The sequence below is a fragment of the Ovis aries genome, chromosome 14, assembly GCF_016772045.2.
Source record: "Ovis aries strain OAR_USU_Benz2616 breed Rambouillet chromosome 14, ARS-UI_Ramb_v3.0, whole genome shotgun sequence".
NCBI lineage: Eukaryota > Metazoa > Chordata > Mammalia > Artiodactyla > Bovidae > Ovis > Ovis aries.
This window is the reverse complement of record NC_056067.1, coordinates 55,284,782-55,302,179: the sequence shown is the minus strand read 5'-3', so window position 1 is coordinate 55,302,179 and position 17,398 is coordinate 55,284,782. Positions and strand designations below refer to the sequence as shown.

Below are 17,398 nucleotides of genomic sequence, written 5' to 3'. Positions count from 1 at the left end.
GCCTCAGCTTCGGATTGACAGGGTTGAGGGCCAATCAGCTAGCGCAGCAGCAAACCCCGTTTACCCGAGCTCCCTTCAGCTGTGAGGCGGAGGTGGGGCCGAGCCGAGTGAACGCTACCCTGTCCACCAATGAGAAGACGCGGGAGCCCCGCCCCCAGGCGCAGACCAATGGCCTTGGCCGGGGGGCGGGCGCCGCCTCCTGGTGGCCGCAAGGTTTCACTGCAGGAGTCCCAGGGGGTTCAGTGACGCTGCGGCCGCTTTGCAGCCCCGGTCTGACCGCTCCGGGCGGGGGTGCGGTCGTGCAATAGGAAGCCGAGGGCGGTGCGAGCTTCCCGTCGGGCACCAGCTACTTGGCCCGGCGCCCTGCCCAGTGCATTCCTTCGACACCTCCGGGGCCCCCACCGGTGGCCCCCCGGAGCCCTCTAACCGCGTCGGCCATGCCTCTAAACCGCACTTTGTCCATGTCCTCCCTGCCAGGACTGGAGGACTGGGAGGATGAATTCGACCTGGAGAACACAGTGCTCTTCGAGGTGGCCTGGGAGGTGGCCAACAAGGGTGAGCAAACCGAGCACAGGGACCCGGACGAGAAGAGCAGGCGGGGATGAGGGCCCGAATATTGAGTAACAGCGAACGAGGCTGTATGGCATGATTCTGGGTCCTGGGCAAGGAGCTTGTGACTCCTGTGCCCTTGGAGAGGGGCTGGAGTTTGTCTCCTGGGCCCTGGAGGGAGGGGATGAGTCGCATAAGACGAAAGGAGCCTGGAAACCCAGGTCCTGGGTCCTAGGGGAGAGGGCGTTAAAATGAAAAAGACCACAGAGACTTGGGTCCTTGATAGGGAAGGAGATGCGGGGGGAAGGGTTTGGCACTTCAGAACTGTGGCCCTAGGTGGGGAAGGATCTTGGGATGTAACTCCGGATTTGAGAGAGAGCCCACTTGGAGATGGGATGCACGGATCATGGTGGGAGAATTTGGGGAACTGGTCATTTGAGAGTAAATATATGAGGAGGCTGGAGACCCTAGTTCTTAGATCCTGGGGTGAGAGAGCGTTGGGGCCTGGAAGGCAGGGTTCTGAGTGCCTGAGCTCCGGATTTGGAGGAGTAGAGGAGACTCCTCAGACACATGCGCGCTGGATTGGGGGAAGACTGGGAAGTCCTAAGTTGGTCAGGGGCTGGGCCCTGGGGTGGGAGTGGCTGGGGGCTTGGATTTCTGGGTCCCAGGCTCCAAAGCGCCTGATGTTCTGGGTTTGGAGAAGGCTGGGGCAGGAAACTCAGGAGCGAGGCAGTCTAGCTCCACAGAAGGAAGGAAGCTGGGATTTTGCATTACTGAGTTTTGGGAGAGAAACGGGGGCAGGGGGTGGCGGGGCTGCGGGTTTCTGCAGACACGAAGCCATGGGTCGCCAGGGTCCAGGCTCCAGGGGGTAAGGAGTCTGGAATGGAGTCATGGGAGGGGCAGGGCCATGCATGCCTGTGTCCCCACATGGGGAGAGAGAACTGGGAGACTGGTCGTCAGAGTCCCTGGCGGGTGAGGGGTGACAGCTCTGGCTTCTTTGGGACTACTGTGGGAACCTAAATGAGGCCATGAAGAAGGATTCTCCCTTCTCCATTCTCCTGGAGCCTGCCTGACTTGGCGTTTAAACCCAGCTCCCTTAAGCTGGCAATTCAAGAACCTGGACCCTGATAACCCTCGTCAGCTTCTGTCCTCCTCGGCCCCAGCCCCTAACTCTGTCACACCTGGGAGCCAAGGCCCCCCGTCTCTTCTCTTAGAAGTCCAGCCTGAACCCTCTTCTCCCTCCAAGTCCTGACCCCAGCCTCCTCCTCCCATCGACCCAGGAGTACCATCCATCAAGCCCCCCTCCCCTCCTCCCTGTGACCCTGAAGTGTGGGCTCCCAGTTCCCTCTTCCCTCTGAGCCAGAGGTCCGTGGCTCCTGTGCACCCACGCCCCTCCCCAGGCCCCAGGTATGTGGCTCTCAGCTGGGGCCTGTCCTCATGTACTTGGGCCCACAGTGGGCGGCATCTACACAGTGCTGCAGACGAAGGCAAAGGTGACGGGGGATGAGTGGGGCGACAACTACTACCTGGTGGGACCGTACACGGAGCAGGGCGTGAGGACCCAGGTGGAGCTGCTGGAACCCCCGACGCCGGCCCTGAAGAGGACGCTGGACTCCATGAACAGCAAGGGCTGCAAGGTGGGGCATGGCCCAGCCGAGCGCTGGGTGGGGGCAGCGGAAGGAGGAAGAGCAGGGGGTGGACAGTCCCGGGGAGACAGGGAGGCCCACACAAAAACTCAGAATGGCCCAGTACTTTCCCAGGCAGACATAGAGGAGGTAAGATTGACAGACACTCAGAGAGATCCAGGACTCTGTGAAGTGAGTGGGTGAACCCCCGGCTCTAGGACATTGGTGAATGAACACAGAGAGCAGGTACAAGGCAGACAGAAAGATGGTCCTAAAGAGGAAGAGGCCAAGATCCTCAGATGCAGAGAGAGGAAAAGAGCTAGATGGACAGATAAAACCTGGTGGATGTGTGGTGGGTGTGGGGTGGGGGTGAGGCAGGAGGTCAGAGCAGTTGTTCTGGAGCCTGAAGTTCAAATTCATCTTCTCTGGGGACTTGCCTGGCAATCCAATGACTAAGACTTTGCCTTCCAATGCAGAAGTTTGTGGGTTTGATCCGTGGTCAGGAAGCTAAGATCCCGCATCCTTGGTTGCCAAAGAAACAAAACATAAAACAGAAACAATATTGGAACAAATCCACTAAAGACTTTAAAAATAGTTCACACACACAAAAAATTCACCTTCTCTGCTTCCTCCTGTGTGACCTTGACTGATGAGCATTGCTGATAGCATCTACTGTAGAGATTTCTTGGGAGGATGAAATAGCTCATAAAAGGTCTTCAACCCAGGTCCTGGCATGCAGTTCGCATGTCTGTGAGCTGTTATCTTCATGGTTATTATTATCACATCATTATTACTTAAAACAGCTTGCAGAGTGAGGTGGGCAGGTAAACAAACAAGAGAGCCGATGGAGACATGCTGAGTGTCCCCAAAAGTGATGGTTTCCCAGTGGTTAGAGCAACAGGGAAACAGAGTCTAGATAGGGAAGAGAGGTAGCCTGATGTTTTAGAGAGAAGGGTCTCGAAGGAGAGAGGAAGGTGGGTAACTGAGGAAGAGAGGCAGGCAGACCCAGGGGACAGAGTTTCAGATGAGTGGAGTCAGGAATTAAAAAGAGGAGGGAGAGAGTGCCAGGCACCTAGTGAGCACTGAGGATGAGAACAGAGGTTAGGCCCGAAGGCAGCAGGGCTGAGGCACAGACAGGTTGGGTTCTGGGAGGGAGGGAGAAGTATAGGCTTGCCTTCATTCATTCACCGCCTCTGGTTTGGGATGGGGTCTGGAGTCCAATCAGGAGGGGCTGTGTCCCTAAGGAACCCTAGGGCGGCCCAGTCCCTCCCCCAGGGCAGCTGCTATCCACGTGCTGGGGGCCTAAGAATAGCCCCCCCAGCAAAAGGGCAGACAACAGCTGGGAGGGGGAGGGAAAAGCCACGTTGGGAGGAGTAGGGTGGCTCAGCAGGATGGAGGTGTGGCAGCAGGCCCAGAAGCTGGGCCACAGGAATCTGGAGGAAGCCAACAGATCAGAGAAACATGGCAGAGGGCAGAAATCCAACCTGGAGGCTTAGAAACACAGCAGTGGGAGCCCCCAAGGTGTGGAAAGTGGGTGGGCAGTATTAGATAGGAGGCTGCAGAGTATAAGATGGGCTGGGGGCAGGGGAAAGAAGAAGCAGGTGATGTATAAGGTGAAAGAATCAGAAACAAGGCAGCGAGAAGGGTAAAAGCAGCGGCCAGTGACCCACAGAAAGGAAAGCTGATGGGAGAAAGCTGCTTGATGACTGGTGGGAGAAATGTGGCAGCGGACATAGAAACAAGGCAGCGGGTTGGAGAAATGATTAAGTGAGTAAGGAAGTGAAGTCACTCAGTTGTGTCCGACTCTTTGTGACCCCATGGACTATAGCCTACCAGGCTTCTCCGTCCATGGAATTCTCCAGGCAAGAATACTGGAGTGGGTTACCATTTCCTTCTCCAGGGGATCTTCCCGACCCAGGGATCGAACCCAGGTCTCCCGCATTGGAGGCAGATGCTTTAACCTCAGAGCCACCAGGGAAAATTGAAGAAATGATTATCAGGGTGGATAAACAAGGCAGTACGGGGCACGGAGGCAGGACATGCACAGTGTGGGTTATAAGTAGTGACGGGCGACAGCCGTTATAGCAACTAAGCAAGGGGGACTTTCCTGGTGGTGCAGTGGTTGAGACTCCACACTTCCCACGCAGGGGGCACAAGTTCAATCCCTAATCAGGAACTAAGATCCCACATGCTGTGCAGTGTGGCAAAAATAAACAAAAAATTTGAAAAGAAAGATAAGAAGCAAGGAATGGGGAGAGGTGCCACAGCCAAGATGAGAAAAGACTGTGGGAGGAATAATTAACAGCAAATGGAGAAATAAGGCCATGGGTGAAAAATTGGCAGATAAAGAAAAAGAAAGTAGAAGAACCCAGGCTGTGAGCCCGGATGTCCGCCTGGGGGTGGGAGAAACACAGATGCCGTGACCAGACACAGGTGCCCACAACCCTAAGCCTTCCTGTGGTCCCTCTGCAGGTGTACTTCGGGCGCTGGCTGATCGAGGGGGGCCCCCTGGTGGTGCTCCTCGATGTGGGGGCCTCAGCCTGGGCCCTGGAGCGCTGGAAGGGGGAGCTATGGGACACATGCAACATCGGGGTGCCCTGGTACGACCGGGAGGCCAACGACGCCGTCCTTTTCGGCTTCCTCACCACCTGGTTCCTGGGTGAGGTAGGCCCCACTGTCAGTGCCTGTGCCCCTCCTTTTGACCCCAGGTCCCAAATTACAACGGCCATCAGTCCCTGGCCAGAGGGTTGCCAGGTGGTCGGAGGGTGGTTGGTGTCTCTTCTGCCCGAGCATTCTGGGAATTGTAGTCCTTTAATCCAGGGATTAGATCTAATCTTTGGGAACATGGACATCCAGGGGCCTAGATTCTTCTTTCTTCAGAGAGCCAATCTCAACTCCAGATCATCCACTCCAGTCTTCCAAATATGGAAATGCCAAGCTCCTAGCTCTAGAGGAGGCTGACTTGACGGGAAGGCTCACCCCAGGGAATTCTGGGAGTTGTAATTCTCTCATCCTATATTGGGCTATGCTATGCTATGCTAAGTCACTTCAGTCGTGTCCGACTCTGTGCAACCCCATAGACGGCAGCCCACCAGGCTCACCCGTCCCTGGGATTCTCCAGGCAAGAGTACTGGAGTGGGGTGCCATTGCCTTCTCCGATATTGGGCTAGACTTGGCTTTCAGATGGGGCCCCGGATGTTTAGGAATCCCCAGCCTATCTGAGAACCGGGAATCCTGTACTGACCCTCTTTTAGGTTTTAAAAGACTCAAGATGCTTTTTGTCCCCCACACCTTGGGACAAACAGTTTATAACTGGCTGCTTCTAGGGCATCCTGGGAGTTGTAGTCCTTCAGCAAGTATTGGGTACAGGTCTACTCTTGACTGCCATAAAGGGTCTCCAAGAATTGTGTTCATGACCTGGGGAAAACCTTGGTCTTTCCAATTCACCTCTGCTGGGACTTAGAAGATTGGTCAAAAAAACAGTTCCCATAAGCCTGTGGGGCTGAGGTCAGCTAGTCCAGTGGCCTCAGGGATTGAGAGGTCCTTGTCTGATGGGGATTGCAGTAGATCACCACCCACTCTGTGCAGTAGTAGGGGTAGGTTTACCACTCTCCTACTTCCTCATCTACGTGGGGGAATCACTGGTTGTCTTCACAAAATACGTGGAGACACAGCGGCCCTGTCTCTACTGCCCCACAGTTCCTGGCCCAGAGTGAGGAGAAACCGCATGTGGTTGCACACTTCCACGAGTGGCTGGCAGGCGTCGGGCTCTGCCTGTGCCGCGCCCGGCGGCTGCCCGTGGCTACCATCTTCACCACCCACGCCACGCTGCTGGGGCGATACCTGTGTGCCGGGGCCGTGGACTTCTACAACAACCTGGAGAATGTGAGCTGGGAATGTGGCAAATGGGGGTTGACAATGTTACAAGACAGCCCAAAGCTGTCTTCAAAGCCCAAGGGGATCAAGTTCTCTCTTCTCCTGAGACCCAGGAGTCCAAATCCCCAGTCCTTTCCACTCTCAGACCCAGGAGTCCAGCTTTCAGCCCCCGTCTCCCCCAAGACACTAGAGACTGGACCTTCTGTCTTTCCCCAGTCCTTCTAACCTGATCACCCTTTCTGCCTGCCCAGTTCAACGTGGACAAAGAAGCAGGTGAGAGGCAAATCTATCACCGCTACTGCATGGAGCGGGCCGCAGCCCACTGCGCTCACGTCTTCACTACTGTGTCCCAGATTACCGCCATCGAGGCTCAGCACCTACTCAAAAGGAAACCAGGTAGGAAATAGGCTGGGGACCGTAGATATAAATGAGGTAGTCTATGCCAAGGCCTGTACCAACCTTTTTTTTTGTGTGTGTGTAAAGATCAAAGAACTACAACTCCCAGAAGGCCATAGGTTGCCAGTCTGAATATGAGGCTGCCTGACTGTATACCCTAGAGACTAATGGGAGGTGTAGTTTCTTTAATTTCAGAAATGATAAAATTCTTTTACTGACTAATATAGATGTTGGTCTTACAAAGAGGAAGGAGGTTCCTTGGATTTTGTTTTTAAGAAAAGCAGTGTTGGAACCAATTCTTCTTTCCAAATTAGAGCATCTGTTGTCAGTGGGTGCAAGGCCTTTGGCTGGACAGCTCCTTATATTCCTGGAATTTTACCCCAGCAGCTGGTGGGGGTTATAGTTTTTCAATGACACACTTTAATTTCTATGACAATAGCAAACAGTTGGGGCCGTAAAAGAGGTTTGAAGGTAGAGAAACAGGATGGGGATATTGATTCATTCCCCCAGCTCAGGGTAGCGTAGGGGAAACAAAAGAACTACAACTCCCAGAAGCCTTGTTGCTGATCTGTTCCCTGTTTAGTTAGCCATTCTCGGGGGCTGATGGGAATTGTGGTTAGGCTTCTGAAATAAGCAAGCAGTATTGCAAAAGAAGGTGTCTGAGTGTTAGGGCAATTGGGTCACCACAGGAACTCACAGAGGCGCTATGGAAACAAAGACATTCTGAAAGGAAAGGGGTCTCTCCTTCATTTATTCATTCAGCCACATTGATCTGAATGAAGAAATGAAGAAATGAAATGTGGGACCTTCTCCCCCAATCCCAGATATCGTGACCCCCAATGGACTGAATGTGAAGAAATTCTCTGCCATGCATGAGTTCCAGAACCTCCATGCTCAGAGCAAGGCTCGAATCCAGGAGTTTGTGCGGGGCCATTTTTATGGGTATGTAGGCCAGATACTTAGGTCTCAAGAGGAGGGGGTTGGGAGCCCAGACTCCTGGGGCCAACAGAGGGGAGAACTGAGGGCTCAGTCTCTTGAGTTCTTGAGCACCAGCACAACGGCTGAATATTTAAGGAAATCCCTGTCTAAGGAGAAGAGAACCACAGTTCCCATGATGAGTTCCCATGATGCCTGTGTCCTAAGATGTTCTTGATGTCCTAAGAACAAAGATGTTCTTTGCCCCTGTGGCTTCTGGGGTTTGTAGTTTTGAGGCTGCGGTATGTGGGTGAGGGTCTTGGCTTCACCCTGGGTTGTGGCTTCTTTAGGCACCTAGACTTCAACTTGGACAAGACCTTGTACTTCTTTATTGCCGGCCGCTATGAGTTCTCCAACAAGGGGGCCGACGTCTTCCTGGAGGCCTTGGCCCGGCTCAACTATCTGCTCAGAGTAAGGCCTGGGCTGCAAGGGGTCAAAGAGAAGGAGAATGGAGACCTGGGAAGGTGGGGGCAGGGAAACCTATGTATAAAATGGGAGTGTAGGGATGACTCAGAAAGAAGATCAGAGTCCCAGTGGGGATGGTAACTCTGTCCTATATTCTTGACAGGAAGGGACATGGCAAGGTCCTAGTGGTCTTGAGGGGTGGAAAAGGGTGGGTGTCTCAGCCTTCTCCCATGTGATCCTCACTCACACACACATACACACACACACACAAGGCCCTCCCTTTCCTCTGCCCCAGGTGAATGGCAGCGAGCAGACGGTGGTCGCCTTCTTCATCATGCCGGCTCGGACCAACAATTTCAACGTGGAAACCCTTAAGGGCCAGGCCGTGCGCAAGCAGCTTTGGTCAGCAGTCCTTGGCGCAGCATTTCCTGCAGCTCCCATTCCCATCTGCGTACTTTGGGTCCCCGGTTTCTCCCGGGGTCTCAGTTTTGTCATCTGTAACATGATCAACCCATCCCTGACCTGATTCCTAGCAGAGTCACTTGCTTCAGATGTGTCCAGCCCCAGGGCATATGAAGCTGCAGTCACAGGCAGGGTGAATGTGACATAGCAGGACCACGGCTCTGATATCCAACCAGCGAGTTCAGCTCACGCCCCTGTCCCACTCTGGCTTTGTAACTTGAGGCCAAACACTCAGCATCTCAAACCTTCCTCTCTTCCTTCCTTCCTTTTCTTGGCTGTGCTGGGCCTTCATTGCTGTGCATGGGCTTTCTCTAGTTATGACGAGCAGGGGTTACTCTCTAGTTTCGGTGCGTGGGCTCAGTAGTTATAGAGCTCCCGCTTAGTTGCTCCGTGGGATGTGGAATCTTCCTGGACCAAGGATTGAACCTGTGTCCCCTGCATTGTGCCATATACGGTCATGGGAGTCAAAGTCACTCAGTCGTGTCCGACTTTTTGCGACCCCATGGACTGTCCATGGAATCCTCCAGGCCAGAATACTGGAGTGGGTAGCCTTTCCCTTCTCCAGGGGATCTTCCTGACCCAGGAATTAAACCTGGGTCTCCTGTATTACAGGCAGATTCTTTACCCACTGAGCTATCAGGGAAGCCCTCTTTTTTCTTTTAATATTTATTATTTATTTGGCTGCCGTGAGTCTTAGTTGCAGCACACCGGATCTTTAGCATATGAACCCTTAGTTGCACAAGCCTCAGTTTCTTTTTAATTAATTATTTTATTTTTGGCTGCACCTGGGTCTTTGTTGCTGCACATGGGCTTTCTCTACTCGTGTTGAGCTGGGGCTACTCTTGAGTTGAAGTGTGCAGGCATTGCGTTGCAGTGGCTTCTCTTGTTGCAGAGCATGGGCTCTGGGGTGCACAGGCTTCAGTAGTTGTGGCTCGCAGGCTCTCGAGCATGGTGTCAGTAATTGTGGTGCACAGGTTAGTTGCCTGGGGCATGTGGGATCTTCCTAGACCAGGGATTGAACCTGTGTCCCCTCCATTGGCACGCAGATTCTTAACCACTGGACCATCAGGGAAGTCCAAGCCTCAATTTCTTCACCTGTAAAACCCACTCACTAATCATTGGCTGGCTATTCCTTGAGCTCCTACTGTGTGCCAGGTGCTGTTCCAGGCACTGTGAACACAGTTGTGAACCAGAAAGATAAAATCCCTGCCCTCATTAAGTTCACATTCTAGAAAGTTCTATAGAAAGTGCTGTGGCCAAAAAAAAAAAAAGCAGGACTGGGATATGAGATGGGGTTGTCCTGACAGGTCACAGTGAGAAAGTACCAGCAAGTAGAGACCAAGAGAGGAAATGAGGGAGAGAGCATTGTGTATATCTGGGGAACAGCATTTCAGGCAGAGGGAACAGCAAGTGCAAAGGCCCTGGGGCATGTTTGAGAAACAGCAAGGAAGCCAATAGGGATGGAGCAGAATGCCCTAGGGAGATGGGGTAGAAAATGAAGCCAGAGCTCTGAGAGGACCATGAACAGAGGAATGTCAATGACATTGTAGGGTAGCACTTGGCTAGCGTTACTTGTGTCCATACATTCTCCCCTCTCAGAACGTAATTTTCCCTTTTAATAAAATGGGGCTTAGGATCGCTAGCACAAATCCTAATAATAGCTGACATTTCTGGAAGGTTCACTGTGTGCCAGGCACTGTGCATTTTTTGTCATGACCTCATTGAATTCGCACTGCAAACCTTTGAGGTCGCTTCTATTTTTATCCCCATCTGACAGATGAGTCACCGAAGTCAGAGAGGGAAGGCCATCTGTCCCTGGTCACACAGCTGATGCAAGGCACAAGGAAGCCAAGCCTTCTAGGACCTGATTCCCCGAGTCCCCATCCTCCAGCCCAGAAATCCCCAGGGCTTCTCTCTGCTCAGACCTCAACTTCCCAGCTGCCCCAGAAGCCTAACAGTGAATGGCAGCTGGTCTCTATGTAATGTTGTCGCTCTGCTTCCTCCAGGGATACAGCCAACACAGTGAAGGAAAAGTTTGGGAGGAAGCTTTACGAATCCTTGCTGGTGTGAGTGCCCTGCCCTCAGCCCTGCATCCTCCTGGGCTCTAAACCCTCTCGTCACCCATGCCCAGATGCATCCCCCTGCTCGCCTTACAGGGGAAGCCTCCCAGACATGAACAAGATGCTGGACAAGGAGGACTTCACTATGATGAAGAGAGCCATCTTTGCCACGCAGGTATGCTTTGGACTCCTGAGTTGAGAGATGGCGATTCCCAGCAGCAGCCCCTGAGGCAGACTGCCATGTTAGCTCTGACCCCAGAGATGGCTGGGAGTTCTGCTTTATCGCCAAGCCCTTATTCCAGGAATCAATTTTGAAGTCAGAAGGGTGTGAGCTGACAGGTATAACTTCAATTCCCAGAAGCCTTTAGGGTATCCTGCTTTCCCACAGCTTATTCTGCCCCAGAGGCTGCTGGGAGTTGTAGTTCCTTTGAGTCCTTGGGGAATCCATGAGCAAAAGGTAGAAGGGACCTTAGACTAAAGTCAATAATGAAAGTGTTAGTTGCTCAGTCATGTCAGATTCTTTGTGAAGGTCACCACAAAAGGAGAACTACAACTCCCTGCTGACTTGGGCTTTGCTGCATGCTACTTCTATCTCTTCCCCCAGAGGCTGCTGGGAGTGGTAGTTTTGTTGGTCCTCTGGGGGTAGACTGGGGTCAGCTGAAACACTCCTTGAAGAACATTGAAAATTCTCAGCAGTTGGTGTTTCTTCTCCCACTGGTTGTTTCTAAGTTCCCAGATAGCCCATTGTAGCTTCTGTACATACTTGGGGTTAATTAGAGGGATGGGAAACCTTAGAGAAAATTGGCAGCCACAGAATGAGAACTACAACTCCCAGCAGCCCCTGGGGCTTTTTGCTACCTTGACTCTCCCTACCCCCAGAGACTTCTGGGAATTAGAGTTCTTTTCTTCTCTGGAATCGGGTTTTTGGTATCTGTGGTCAGTGTTGGTGATCCATTATCTGGGGAATGGAAACCAAGACAGCCAAGTTGCTCAAATAAGATGTGACCTGTTTTTGGCCAAACTATAATTTCCAAAAGTTCCTAAGGCAGTTGGTCTCACTGAGGATGTTTCTGCCATGAGGCTGCTGGGAGTTGTAGCTTCCTGGGCTCCTGGAGTCAGTAAACGGAAGATGAGTAGATTTTTTAATGAGAGGAATGATGGGACAGCTGCAAAGAACTATACATCCCAGCAGTCCTTGGGACTGCTATCGCACTAGCTCTGTCTTCCTCTAGTGACTCATGGGAACTGTGGTTTCTTTTGAGAGTGGGGTTTTGACGGTGGAGGTGGAAAGGAGGTCCAGGATTTTCATAAGAAAACTGTAACTCCCAGCAAGCAGCACCTGAAAGGCACAGTCTCTGCCCCCCTCAATTGCTGGGAGTTACAATCCCTTTGGGTTTCTTTGGTGACAACCCAGAGTACAGAACAAGTTTAGCTACAATCCCCTGTATTCTGTGAGGCATGTTAACCCTGGCTCTGGCTCAAAGACAGCTGAAGATTATAGTTTCTTTTCAGCTCATGGTGGTTAAAGGGAAATGAAAACCTTTACAGATAGAGCCAAGTAGGAAATCTACCACTCCTGGTAATCTTCTGGGTTTGTTGCTCCACAACCTGGTGAGAATTGTGGTTCCCTTAGATCCCCAGGATCAGCATGGCTCATGGTGAAGGAGGGAGCGCTCTGGCCCTTGCCTGACCCCACACCCCCCCCTTGTGGCCCCTACAGCGGCAATCTTTCCCTCCTGTGTGCACCCACAATATGCTGGATGACTCCTCAGACCCCATCTTGACAACCATCCGCCGAATTGGCCTCTTCAATAGTAGTGCTGACAGAGTCAAGGTGAGCGCACTGGCCAGGGTGGGGCTGAGCAAAGTTGGGGGGAGTGGTTTAGGAGGAAGGGGTGTGATATGGGGGATGGAGCCTGGCCCTCATGTTCCCTGTCTCCCCTAGTTTATGAAAGGACTGCAGTGTTTAGAAAGAACCTTTGCTTCCGAGGCAGACAGCCTTGGATTCCTATCTTTGTCCTGACACTGACTTGTGTGGCTTGGGTCAAGTCTTGCATCCTCTCTGAGCCACCCAGGGAGCACCCTGGGAGCTCCCTCCACCCAGGGAGGAGCTAAATAAGGTGCTCACGCTGAGCCCTTGTTTTCCACTGCCAGGTGATTTTCCACCCGGAGTTCCTGTCCTCTACGAGCCCTCTGCTCCCTGTGGACTATGAGGAATTTGTCCGTGGCTGCCACCTTGGGGTCTTCCCCTCCTACTATGAGCCTTGGGGCTACACACCAGGTGAGTTCAGCATCTGGCATGATCCTGAGCCAAGGGACTCACCCTCCCTGAGCTCCAAGCTCCACCCTTGCAAAAGAGGAACAATGGGAACAGTCTGTTCATGTGTTTCTGTGACACAGCAGCTCACGTGATGAGTAACTAGAGGGCTGATGTCAGAGTTCACACGTGATTTCTCTGTTTGCTACTGTTCGGTTTCCACAAACAGCAACAGCTTAAATGCACAGTTTGCTAACAATCCAGCTACTTTCATATGTTTTTAAGGAAAAATAAATACCACATTTGCTGTAGTATTTCTTCAGTGATGAGTAATTTGACAAATCTTTTAAACAGTGCTTATGTGATGATTAGGAAACTTGCCAGTTTCGTTTTCATCCACGGTTAAAACGATGTGACCAGCCCCAACCCTATTTTTCCCATGGTGGTGGTGGTTTAGTCACTAAGGTGTGTCCGACTCCATGGACTATAGCCTTCCAGGCTCCTTTGTCCATGGGATTCCCCAGGCAAGAATACTGCAGTGGGTTGCCATTTCCTTCTTCAGGAGATCTTCCCAACTAAGGAATTGAACCCAGGTCTCCTCCATTGCAGGCAGATTCTTTACCCACTGAGCTAAAAGTGCTACCTCTGGCCTCTATTTTTTTTTTTTTTTTTAATAAGCCTTGTCATATGTAGTGCCTGCTTTTGCAGCTTACAGATATTTTTAGAAACACTTACATAGGATGTATAATAAACTCCTTGAAGCATTTCTCAACATTATTTTAAGGTAGTAAATGAGGTATAGAAGGTGCTCTGCACACAGGGTTAGTAATAATGAGAGATCTTATCTTACCTCCTATCAAAACAGACTATGGGGACTTCTGTGGTGGTCCAGTGATTGAGGTTCCTGGCTTCCTATGCAGGGGGCACGGGTTCCATTTCTGGTTGGGGAACGAAGATCCCACATTCCGCACAGTGTGGCCAAAAAAAAAAAAGCAAAAGAACAAAACAAACAAACAACAACAAAACAGTCTATGAAGCTATGAAAACCAAAACAGTGTAACCTGGCACAGCAAAGTATCTTACAGGTTTTAAGGATTCATTAAAATGGTCCACACTGGCCCAGAGTACCGGGCTCAATAAATTAGCATCCTTATTGCCCAGTTATAGACTTTTTCTTACCCTGAGCCCTTGGGCAAGTGAATTCCCTTTTCTGGACCTCTTAGCGTCCCCTCTAAGAAATGGGGACTATCACTCGTGGGCTAATGCACAGCTTGATTTTTCCGGCCTCTGATTTGCTCAGCACAGCACCCGGCACTTGTTAAAGGCTCCAGTAGAGGGCGCCATTGAAGCTTTTATTGGGATTTAAGACAAGGCAATGGCACCCCACTCCAGTACTCTTGCCTGGAAAATCCCATGGACCGAGGAACCTGGTAGGCTGCATTCCATGGGGCCGCTAAGAGTTGGACATGACTGAGCGACTTCACTTTCACTTTTCACTTTCATACATTGGAGAAGGAAACGGCAACCCACTCCAGTGTTCTTGCCTGGAGAATCCCAGGGATGGCGGAGCCTGGTGGGCTGCCGTCTATGGGGTCGCACAGGGTCGGACACGACTGAAGCGACTTAGCAGCAGCAGCAGCAAGACAATACTGTAAAGACGGAAAGTAAGCAGACCTTTCTCACACCTTCCCGCAGCTGAGTGCACGGTAATGGGTATCCCCAGTGTCTCCACCAACCTCTCCGGATTCGGCTGCTTCATGGAGGAACACATCGCAGACCCCTCAGCTTACGGTCAGTGTCTGGACTGAGAATCAAAATTCTTGAATACTGGGAAAGAGGGGCGTGGACTCTGGAGCCACTAAAAGGAGGGAGTGGACTCCTTAGTCCCAGTGGGAGGGAGGCCTCCTGGTCCTCGCAGAGTCCCAGAAAGAATGAAGGTTTCAGTCTGTTCTCTGAGACCCCCATCCTGGCCCCGACAGGTATCTACATTCTGGACCGGCGATTCCGCAGCTTGGATGATTCCTGCTCGCAGCTCACCTCCTTCCTCTACAGTTTCTGCCAGCAGAGCCGAAGGCAGCGCATTATCCAGCGGAACCGAACGGAGCGCCTCTCTGATCTTCTGGACTGGAAATACCTAGGCCGGGTATAACTCCCCTCCCTGTCCTCTGCCGGTGAATCAATCACTTCCGGCTTTGGGTGACTGATTCCCCAAGCCTCGAAAGCGGACACAAAGGGCACGCTCTCTTTTTTGTAACACTTGCTGTCCCTTTAAGAAACTAACGTCCAGAAGATACCTGGGTTGGAAGTTCTCTATTTGCATAAGGGTGTGGCCAAAGATGTACCTGATTGGAGAATCCCAACCCTCTTGGTGGGTGTGGCTCAGAGACTGTCCATTCACAGCCCTGCTTATCTACATAAGGGGTGGAGCCTCGGACGTGATTGGCCTAGAGGCCAACTGGAAATTGCCGGGAGTGTGCTTATCTGATTGAAGGTGTAGCCAGGACTCACCCAGCCACCAAATCTCGGGGGGCAGGGTCTGCTCCTGCCCCCTGATGCCCACCCCGCTTCTTTCCCTCCAACAAGTACTACATGTCAGCGCGCCACATGGCGCTGGCCAAGGCCTTTCCAGAATACTTCACCTACGAGCCTCACGAGGCTGACGCGGTAAGTGGATCCAGAGGTCCCTCTGGCGGGGCCAGGAGCTAGAAAGGGGGTTTGGGGGTGAGGTGGGGTGTCCCTCCTGGAGTCGCAAGGCCTCAGGGACGTTGGACGCCCAGGCTGGCTGTAGGGAGCCTCTGATCACTCTGCGGTTTGTGCCCACACCTCCGTATACAGACCCAGGGCTACCGCTACCCACGGCCAGCCTCAGTGCCACCATCACCCTCGCTGTCGCGACACTCCAGCCCGCACCAGAGCGAGGATGAGGAGGAACCCCGGGACTTACCACCGGATGAAGATGGCGAACGCTACGACGAGGACGAGGAGGCCGCCAAGGACCGGCGCAATATCCGCGCGCCCGAGTGGCCGCGCCGCGCCTCCTGCACCTCTTCCACCGGGAGCAAGCGCGGGTCGGTGGACACGGCGCCCTCCAGCTCAGTCAGCACCCCCAGCGAACCCCTTAGTCCCGCCAGCTCCCTGGGCGAGGAACGCAACTAAATCCCCAACCTCACACTATCCCATCCCGGCCCCCCCCCCCGCCCCGCCCCCTCCAACCCTGCCTCCCTTATCCAGAGAATGGATGTGGAATGGCGCTGTCTCAAAACTTCACTCCAGATCTTCAACCCTCTGTGGGGTCCACAACCCCGCCTCCTCCACCATATACTCCAGCCCCTCTAGCCCCGCTCTTGGAATCCCCAGCACTCCAGTATCCACAACAATGTGCCTTTCTTGTGCCCTGGAGTTACCCCCCAGGCCGTCCCAGAGGCCAGGGATCTGCCGTTGCCCTGTTGTGGTGCCAGAGGTTTTCACAAACCTGCTCTGTTGCCTTTTATGCTGGGGCTCCTACAATCCCTTGCACTTACTAATTCTACAGCAAACAGAGTCTGCCACGTGCAGGCCTGGCCAGGACGCCACAGAGCACTGGAAACCATGTGGCAGCCCTGCTAATGAGACAATCAAGTCCAGAGCTGGCACCCTTTCAGGGACTTAACTGAGTGCAGGTTCTCTATTTCAACTCCAGAACTCGGGCTCCAGGCCAGTGCAGTCCTGTTTACTCTGAGGGAGCCTTCCCTGGGGTGTCCAACTCTGCCTGGAGGATCCCTCCACCCCAACTCCCTTCTTTCTCTGCACTTTGGCCAAGCAAGTGGGGGCAGAACCACTTGGCTTCTCATTCCTACTGGAGAACACTGTCTTGGTCTAGATGCTTTTCTGGCCTTTTCTGGACCAGACCCTATTCTTCTTTCCCTGAATCTGAATTCCCCCATATCTCTAGACTCCTGTGGCTTCCAGGGAATCCCTCTGCTGAGGACCACTGGCTGTCTTCTCCTGCACCCTCCCCCAAACAACCCTCAACCGCTAGACGCACCATGAAACCACTGGGTTCTGGGTCCCAGCTGCTGATTCTAGAACCCCCCCCCCCTCTGTGCTGCATCCTGGTCCCATCCCCCTGGTCTAGAACTCAGCCCACTGGATTCTAGAACCTCCATATTTACCTCACCTCGAGGTTCTTCCATCCCCAAGCTGTGCCCTGCCCCCAGCTTTGGTGAAAGAGAAGGGCCCCTCATGTGTGCTGTGCTGTGTCTGCTGCACTTGGTTTGCAGTTGGGAGGGGAAGGCAGAAGGGGTGTGATTGAAGTGTGTCCAGAGATGAAAAAAATACATCTATATTTAAGAATCTCAGGTCTAGTCTGACATGAGGGCTTGGTGGACCTGAATTCTGGCCCCGCCCTCCTCTTCCCCCCGCTCCTCTTTATTCCTATTCCTCCCCCTGCCCACTGCTGGGTCCCTGTTCCCTTGTCTCACTCTGTCTTAGAGATTTGGCTTGCCATTGGATTCCACTGTTATTTCAAAGGCACCTCTCTTGTTTTAGACTTGACTTTAAGTGGCAAAGTTGCCTCAAGCTCTTTGACAGAAAGGGGCTGTCACTGGAAAAAGGATAGCCATGAGCCATATGTGGCTATTTAAATTCCTCAGTAGCACTAGTGTATGCAAGGGTGGCCACGTGGCTACCCTATTGGATAGCAAGATAGAGTACATTTCCATCATTGCAAGAAGTTCTGTTGGACAGCACTAGTTCAGACCATGTTTCTACTAGGGACTCTGGCCTCTGCACTTTGGCCTTACTGTCCCCTGGAT

At 52.6% G+C, this 17,398-nt stretch overlaps 1 protein-coding gene across 2 annotated transcripts; it reads left to right on the top strand.

The window, feature by feature from the left end:
* Positions 1 to 241: 241 nt before the first annotated feature.
* Positions 242 to 16,937, top strand: GYS1 (glycogen synthase 1). 2 transcript variants are annotated; one of them, XM_004015797.5, is made up of 16 exons: positions 242 to 555; positions 2,005 to 2,186; positions 4,647 to 4,838; positions 5,874 to 6,059; positions 6,302 to 6,446; positions 7,271 to 7,388; positions 7,712 to 7,832; positions 8,122 to 8,228; positions 10,295 to 10,354; positions 10,445 to 10,523; positions 12,069 to 12,182; positions 12,503 to 12,629; positions 14,301 to 14,396; positions 14,585 to 14,748; positions 15,189 to 15,269; positions 15,441 to 16,937. In XM_004015797.5, the coding sequence occupies exons 1-16, from the start codon at positions 438 to 440 to the stop codon at positions 15,759 to 15,761; spliced, it is 2,211 nt and encodes a 736-aa protein (XP_004015846.3). In that variant the 5' UTR covers positions 242 to 437; the 3' UTR covers positions 15,762 to 16,937. The 2 variants fall into 2 exon arrangements, with proteins under 2 accessions (XP_004015846.3, XP_042088225.1); XM_042232291.1 differs by lacking the exons at positions 7,712 to 7,832; positions 8,122 to 8,228.
* Positions 16,938 to 17,398: the final 461 nt, after the last annotated feature.